This window comes from Mus pahari, chromosome X (assembly GCF_900095145.1).
Source record: "Mus pahari chromosome X, PAHARI_EIJ_v1.1, whole genome shotgun sequence".
Taxonomy (NCBI): domain Eukaryota; kingdom Metazoa; phylum Chordata; class Mammalia; order Rodentia; family Muridae; genus Mus; species Mus pahari.
This window is the reverse complement of record NC_034613.1, coordinates 139,402,921-139,411,652: the sequence shown is the minus strand read 5'-3', so window position 1 is coordinate 139,411,652 and position 8,732 is coordinate 139,402,921. Positions and strand designations below refer to the sequence as shown.

The 8,732-nt window shown below is 37.1% G+C and overlaps 1 protein-coding gene across 1 annotated transcript in view; it reads right to left on the bottom strand.

Annotated features, from left to right (window-relative positions):
• The window catches only part of Scml2 (Scm polycomb group protein like 2), a 72,326-nt gene that overhangs the window by 39,747 nt on the left and 23,847 nt on the right, over positions 1 to 8,732 (bottom strand). Inside the window, exons 7-8 of the mRNA XM_029534272.1 lie at positions 5,992 to 6,075; positions 16 to 135 (exon numbers count right to left, since the gene is read on the bottom strand). Coding sequence (XP_029390132.1) covers positions 16 to 135; positions 5,992 to 6,075 — 204 coding nt within the window. The remainder of the gene's footprint in view (positions 1 to 15; positions 136 to 5,991; positions 6,076 to 8,732) is intronic.

Below are 8,732 nucleotides of genomic sequence, written 5' to 3'. Positions count from 1 at the left end.
AATAAAAGCAATCACCTCCTTGGTAATCTTTCAAAGTTCTGTCTTTATTTCCAAAAGTAGATGTACTGGTCCCAGGTTCTGTAGATGCACTGGTCCCAGGTTCTTCTGCAGCGGTCCCAGGTTCTTCTGCAGCTTCTTGGAAGTATAAAATAAAAAAAAATAAAAATGATGTACATTAAAAGTAAGAACACATTATGTTCTTTTATATATGCCAAATAATAAAGCTTCTTATAATAAAACACAGAATCCCCTATAGTGTTTTCAACAAAAGGCTACCATCATGCTCAAGTGATATGGAACTACCAGTCACCTGCTAGTCCAATTCTGACAACTTTAGTATTATCTGCAAGGAACACTTGCCAGGACATTTGTGTCTAATAACAATAGTTTAACAAGAGAAATATTGTACACTCAATCTCTTCACAATTTCAGTATTAGAAAAAACTGATTTTACTTACAAAACATAACTATTTCTAAATAAATTTCTTTGCAGGGTGAGATAAGAAATATACAAATGCAAATATGTGTGTTCAAACCTCAGTTACTAATTTTTGAGGGTTTGTTTCATAACATAAAACAGTCTATAGAATTGCTTCTTCTGGATCAAAATAGCACATATATAATGTGAATAAAAAAAACTGTCCCACTGGGCAGTGACAGCGCACGCCTTTGATCCCAGCACTTGGGAGGCAGAGGCAGGCAGATCTCTGAGTTCCAGGCCAGCCTGGTCTACAAAGTGAGTTCCAGGACAGCCAGGGCTATACAGAGAAACCTTGTCTCGAAACAAAACAAAACAAACAACTGTCCCATCTTTCAGGAACCTTTTTATGCCACTCCTTCTGTTCACAGAAAAGGATGTAGGCTGTATTCAGCTACCAGGGCAAATAAAACATTTTTTAAATTACTGGACAAAACTTAATTGCTACCACAAATTGCCCTTCACTCACCATAGTTCAATTTTACTCACCTGATTATTATTTCACTTTTAACAACTGCCTTACACTCCAGGTTCAAAAAGAAAATTCTTTCAAAAATAAAATCATTTAACTGTCAACATAACTTTACCCTTCTTTAACAACAAGTTCACCCATATAATACAGACTTTTTATTTTTAACAACTACCTTACACTCCTGGTTCAATATGCCTACTTTAAAAACTTTAGTAATGTTATTCACATTAATGTTTTTTACATTGTCTCCCTGTCATTTTCAGGACTTGACCACCAGCAAAAACATACCACTGACATTATCACTGAAGATTCCAATGCTATTCCTGGAAATTTCAGGATCTCTTCTATTTCCAAGACAACAGTGTCCCTTTATCCACACTTCAATTCCCTTTCTTGTTATCTTTAGTTTCACATGATCTGATCATGTTTTATACACTCACTCAGAAGTTTGTCAATTCTATTTTCATTCAATCCATTGAGTTTCTTCTGACTTTGCACTACACCTGATACAACTTTTCACTCTTTACAACTGTTTACCTCTACCAATGAAGTATTCCTTCCTACATCACCCTTGAGCAGTGACTCAATTACTGCCGCTAGCTCACATTTTCATCTACTTCTCTAGTCAGAAACAACAAAATTCAGGTTAGCAAAAAAAAATTTTTTTTAATTTTTTTGGAAAGGAGCTGGACATTCTAGAACTACATAAGATCTCTATGTCTATACATTCTTTCTGTGCTTTAAAAATAAAGCAAAGCCAAACTAACCAATGAATATAAAAAAACAAGTTCATCAAACAGTGGCATGGACTGAATCTCTATGAAAAAAAATCCTAATTTCAACTGATTTCTAAGTATATTCACATGTTACAATGTTTTCTTCTGTTTAAGTTCCCACTTCTATCTCTCTCTGCTCCATTCAGTAAATGTCCCAACCTTCTCCTTTATACTAAGCTTAAAAGCTGTCTCTGGAAGTGAGCTTATATATTCAATTGCACCATCTTAAAACTATTTTGGGGCCTGAGAAAATGGTTCAGCATTTCAAAGTACTTTCACCAGCCCTCCCATAGAACTTGAGTTCAGTTTCTAACACCCATATAAAGTGGCTCCCAACTGCTTGAATCTGCATTTGCTAATTATCCAATGGCTTCTTCTATCTCTGCAAATGAATGAATGTGTGAAAACACACATGCAGACACACATGTACAAATAAATTGTAAAAAATAATTTTTACACTTCAAATTCCTACATAACCATATCCAAGATGTTGAAATGGTAAAAAAAAAAAAATTGACAAAGAACTCAAAAGTCTACTTTTATGAATTATTAATAACCTCAAAGTGGATATAAATAAGCAGGTAAAGAAATTCAGGCAGTCAGTTCAAGTATAGAATGAGATTCTCAGCAACTATGATACAAAATATCAAGCAGAGGTTCTGCAAAGAAAGATCCATGGAAAGAAAAACTGAATAAATCAAAAATTGAAATCAGTGGATCACGGTTCCCAGAAAGGGAGAAAAAGGAAGAATCAGCTTGAAGATGAGAGTTGCAGGTCAGATGGGGGACTGTGAGTATCAGAACTCATCTCGTTCGGTGGGAATCACTGGTTACAAAGCACATAGTTGTGTAATGATGAAAGTCTGTATTACACCCCTACTATCAAAGCTCAGGTATCTATGTGAAACTGCAGAAAAAAATTAGAAGAATGGTAAAAACTATAAGAATTAGAGATGGTAAAAAGTATTCAAGGAGACAGGGTTTTCTAGGCTAAGCAGGAAAGATGCACAAATGAACTCACAAAGATTGCAAAAAAAAAAAAAAAGTATAATTGCAGAAGGTCAAGCCTGACAAAATCCTAGAATGAAAGAGGGGAAATAGTAACTAAGTCCCAGCCCTAGCCAAGTACTGCTCTGAGAGAAGATCATATTTGTTCAGTGGAGTAACACTGTTTATCACTCAGACAGGCCTATTCAAAAGTAGTCTGAAAACACATATAAGACTCGTATTTTTACGTGCTCCTCTTAATCTCCTTTTTTCAAGACATTCCTTTTCAATGTAATAGTACCAGCTGTCCTCAAATTTGTTTTGTAGACCAGGCTGTCCTCAAACTCACAGAGATTCACCTGCCTCTGCCTCCTGAGTGCTAGATTAAAGGCATGCACAACCAGGCTTTCTCTCCTTAATAGCAGGAAAAACAGAAAATCAGGTTAATTGTGAGGCATGGAAAGATACTGGAAGAATTGGGAGCAGAGAGAATATATGATCAAAATAAACTGTATCAAATTCTTAAAGAACCAGGACATCCTGAGTTTTGCAGGCAAATGAATGGAACTAGAAAATATCATCCTGACCTCTGTGTACCTTCCCCGCCAGAGGAGAGTCGGCCTCCAGGAAGGGCTGTAACCCCTGGACTCAGGTGAGAGCGCCATCCTGTATCCTGGGTCTCTCAGAGACCAGTCAGCAAAGGAGGATGTGGAGAAAGAGGAACACTCCTCCATTGCTGGTGGGATTGAAAGGTGGTACAACCACTCTGGAAATCAGTCTGGCAGTTCCTCAGAAAATTAGACATAGTGCTACCAGAAGATCCAGCAATACCTATCGTGGGCATATACCCAGAAGAAGTTCCAACTTGTAATGAGGACACATGCTCCAGTATGTTCATAGCAGCCTTATTTATAATAGCCAGAAGCTGGAAAGAACCCATGTGTCCCTCAACAGAGGAATGGATACAGAAAATGTGGTACATTTATACAATGGAGTACTGCTCAGCTATTAAAAACAATGAATTTATGAAATTCTTAGGCAAATGGATGGATCTGGAGTATATCATCCTGAGTGAGGTAACCCAATCACAAAAGAACACACATGATAGGCACTCACTGTTAAGTGGGTATTAGCCCAGAAATATAGAATACCCAAGATACAATTTGCAAAACACATGTAACTCAAGAAGAAAGAAGACCAAAGTGTGGATACTTCATTCCTTCTTAGAATGGGGAACAAAATACCCACGGAAGGAGTTACAAAGTTTGGAGCTAAGATGGAAGGAAGGACCATCCAGAGACTGCTCCACCTGGGGATCCATCCCATAAACAACCACCAAACCCAGACACCATTGCATGTGCCAGCAAGATTTTGCTGACAGGACCCTGATATAGCTGTCTCTTGTGAGGCTATGCCAGTGCCTGTCAAATACATTAGTGGATGCTCACAGTCAGTTATTGGATGGAACACAGTACCCCCAATGAAGGAGCTGAGAAAGTACCCAAGAAGCTGAAGGGGTCTGCAATCCTATAGGAGGAACAACAATATGAACTTACCAGTACCCCCAGAGCTCGTGTCTCTACTGCATATGTAGCAGAAGATGGCCTAGTCAGCCATCAATGGGAGGAAAGGCCCTTGGTCTTGAAAAAATTATAAGCCCCAGTACAGGGGAATGCCAGGGCCAGGAAGCAGGAGTGGGTAGGTTGGGGATCATGGCGGGGGGGTGGAGGGCTGGGTATAGGCGATTTTTGGAGAGGAAACTAGGAAAGTGGATAGAATTTGAAATGTAAATGCAGAAAATATCTAATAGAAAAAAGGAAGAAAATATCCTGGGTAACATAACTCAGACCCAAAAGGACATGCACAGTATGGACTTCTAATAACTGGATATTAGCCAAAAGAAAAAAAACTGCAGAATATCCAAGATACAGTCCACGGAATTCATAAAATTTAACAAGCCAAAGGGCCTAAGTGAAACTGCCTTAATCCCACTTGGGAGGGAGAAGAAAGCAATCACAGGAAGGGGGGAAGCAAAAGGGACCTGGGTAGGAAAGGGGGCATGAAGGAGAAGAGGGGAACATGATCAGGTATTAGGTGGGGGAAAAGGGCTGAAGCATGAAGGGCCAACAGAAAGAATGGAAACAGGCAACCTCAGGAGGTAGGAGGTGGTGGGACCCTCCAGAATCTACTAGAGACCTGGGAGGTAAGAGACTCTCAGGACTCAAAGGGAGGGACTTTAGATGAAATGCCCTACAAGGTAGAGAGGGAACTTATAGAGCCCACCTCCAGCAGATAGACAGGGCATCAAGTGAGAGATGGGGTTGCCATACCACAGTCAGAAACTCTGACCCATAATTGTTCCTCTCTGAAAGAACTGCAGGGAGAAAAATGGAGAAGAGCCTGAGGAAAAGGAGGTCCAGTGATAGGCCCAAAGTGGGATACAATTGAGGAGGTGGTTCCAAGGCCTGACACTATTACTGAAGCTAAGGGGTATTCACAAAAAGGGGCCTATCATGACTGCCCTCTGAAAGACCCAACAAGCAGCTGAAAGAGTCAGATGCAGATATTTGCACCCAACCAATGGATAGAAGCTGATGTTCTGTGGTTGAATTAGGGAAAAGTTGAAAGAAGCTGAGGAGGAGGGCGACCCTGTAGGAGGACCAGCAGTCTCAATTAACCTGGACCCATGAGATCTCTCAGACCGGGCAGCATATACCAGCTGATATGAGGCCCCCACCACATATACAGTAGAGGACTGCTGGGTCTGAGTCAGTCAGAGAAGATGCACCTAACCCTCAAGAAACCAGAGGCTACAGGGAATAGAGAGGTTTGGTGGAGTGAGAGTTGGGGAGTAGGGACATCCTCATGGAAACAAGTAAGTAGGGAAGGAGATATGGGATGTGGAACATTCAGAGGGAGGACTGGGAAGCAGATAAAATCAGGAGTGTTAAAAAAAGATTAAATAAAATTTTAAACATAAAATAAAAATAAAAAGAACAGCATTTAAAAAGGGAAACAAATAAAACAATAAACAAAGGTGCTACTTAAATTGAAGTTTTAGGTACATCAGAATTTCATATCATCAGGAAATAGTCTAATTTTCTCAAAAGCAGGCTTTCATTAAATAAAAAGCATAATTTACTCATCACAGTGAAAATCTCTAGCAATTTAAAATTGGTCTACCTTTTGTATTTGTTTTCTTAAAACAGAAAAGTCTTTCCTTTTGAAAGCACTACACTATTATTCAATGTACAGAAATCATATTGCGAGACAATCACCTGGGGCTGCTTCTATATTTTTCATATAAATGTTTCTAAATCTCCATTGTCTGGTCGTTCTTCTGCGCCTTGGTCTTCTTTCAGCTTTTTTTGAGAAACAAAATCAGAAATAAAAATTATGGGCACTTAAAAGAACAAATTACATTCCTGTATTATTGCCTAATCTTAAAGAGTCTTATAATGTTTATACACTAATACTGTAATTAAAAGACCACAGTCATTCTCATGTGATACATACATTTCCAGTTAGATACTACACTACTAATATTTTATGTGAAGATAACGTGCCAGATTATGTCTATATTAACAGCTTAAAAACAGGTATTCCAGTAAACATGCTTCAATAATTTCTTTAATAGAAAAACATTTTATACAGCATACATTACCAATTCTAAATACAAAATTTTATTGCTGATGCCACACACATTTTTGATATATGATAGAATTTTATAGATAAGGGTAGCTATATTAAAAATCAGGTATCAAATAATCTAATGATGTTTCTGAAGGTCTTAGAAGAATAAAAACAAGCCAAACTAAATATTCAAAGAAGGGAAAATGACTAGCCCTAAAATTACTGAGGCAGAAAGCAAAATTAAATATTTACTTTTTTGAAATATAAAAACTGATAAACCTTTAGTTACACTAACCAAAACAATACCCAAATCAGTAAAATGAGAGATGAAAATGGTAATATTGCAATATAAAGCAACAAACTCCAAAGGATTGGAAAATACAGAATCAAGTAATGAGGATAAATACATTTTATGTTCACATTTAAGAAGGCTTACAAGTAAACCTCAAAGGACTACAATTTAAAGTAGTGGTGAAAACAAGCATCAATTTGTTCTCAGTAGGCCAATGTTTAGTAATTTAATTTTCCTCCCTGGATTTTGTTGATAAAAACATTTATCTTGGTTGTCCTCAGTTATTAGTGGATAAAAATAACTTGTTTTCAATTTTATAGCCTTCAACCTTGAAGTGAAAAATTCAACCTTTATATACCTTTAAGGGAAAAAAATGTACCAAATATTTGGAAGATTACTTTCTGGCAACTTCCTAGTAATTAGAGTAATAAAAGGATAAGAATATCTAAGTAAATAAAAAAGTCAATACAATTCTATGAACATGAAAACAAAATGGAACGCATGTTCTGTAACATGTCGCCAGTTGGTCTCTATGATTATAGGGAACTAATATTCCAATTATTACTTAAAATATTCTAAAGCTTATATAATAAAATATCAGCAAAGAAAATGTTAAATCTAAAAAAAAAAGTATTCCTCATATAAAACATACAGGAAATCTAGGACACTCTGAAAATTCTTAACCTAATAGGAATAGAAAGCTGAAGAGTCCCAGCCCCAAGGACCAGAAAATAGTTTCAAAAAATATTTAGAAGAAAAATTCTCCAACCTAAATAAACGTTGACTATAAACACACAAAAGGTTTACAAAATACCAATTGGATTGAAAAAGAAAACAAAATTCTCCCACCACATTATATTCAAAACACAAAATCTGCAAAAAAAAAAAGAAAGAAAGAAAGAAACAAACAAACAAACAATCAGTATTAAAAGCAGAATGGGAAAAAGACCAAATAACATCCCAAAGGGAGAGAAGTAACCCCTGACAGTATTAATGATACCTTTAAGGTTGCAGACAGGAACCTAGCATAATTGTCTCCTGAGAGTCAAAATAGATAATCTAATCATTTCTGTAAATAACAGCAAGACTATTTTAGAGGAAAAAAAACTATTTGATATAAGCATAATATTCCACTTACATAGAAAGGAATGTAACTTTTGGAGTAGTCATACAGCCTGCCCTATATCTGTAGATTTGAACACCAATAAACAGATAAGGCTGAGGAAAAAAAATCTGTACCACCAGTGAACATATACAGGCTGTTGTAATTCATTCATTCATTCTTTCTTTCGGTTTTTTTTTTCTTCGAGACAGGGTTTCTCTGTGTAGCCCTGGCTGTCCTGGAACTCACTTTGTAGACCAGGCTGGCCTCGAACTCAGAAATTTGCCTGCCTCTGCCTCCCGAGTGCCACGCCCAGCTTTGTAATTATTTCTTAAATGACACAATACAACTATTTCTGTAGCACTCATTTGGACTAGAATTAAGTATTTTAGTGATGATTTAAAATACAAAGGATGGTATGCATAGATTATACACAAATACTCTACCATTATATATAGGACTTTGTCATCCTTGGAATTTGTTATCTCTAGAGGCCAAAGAACTAGTCCTAGAGACAGAGGGAAGACTGCCTATGAATTAACTAAAACTAACAGCTATATAGTCTCACTGTCAGCAATGAATGTTAGAATCCTCAAAACTGAAACTCATTAATCTATAGCTCAGTCTCAAGCAACCTCAGAATTTAAAGGTATATTATTTTATGTATCACAGGTAGAAGTCCTTCAGAAAACCTGTTGGCATGCCATAATGAAAAGGTCTCTCTGTTGTCCAGGTAGTTAATTTCTGGAAATACACAATGCTACTTACCTCTAGTCACAAGAATAGTCACTGTATGTTTTAGCCATCTGTAGTGGCTATTCCTGGTTGTCAACTTGACTATATTTGAAATGAACTACAATCCAGAATTGGAAGGCTCACCAGTGAACCTAATTTGGAAGCTGGGAGATAGAAGTTTCTGATCTGGATCTTGGTATGGAGATCTTGAGACACAGTGGTGATTGAATCCAGAAGATTAAGACAGGGAGATCTCC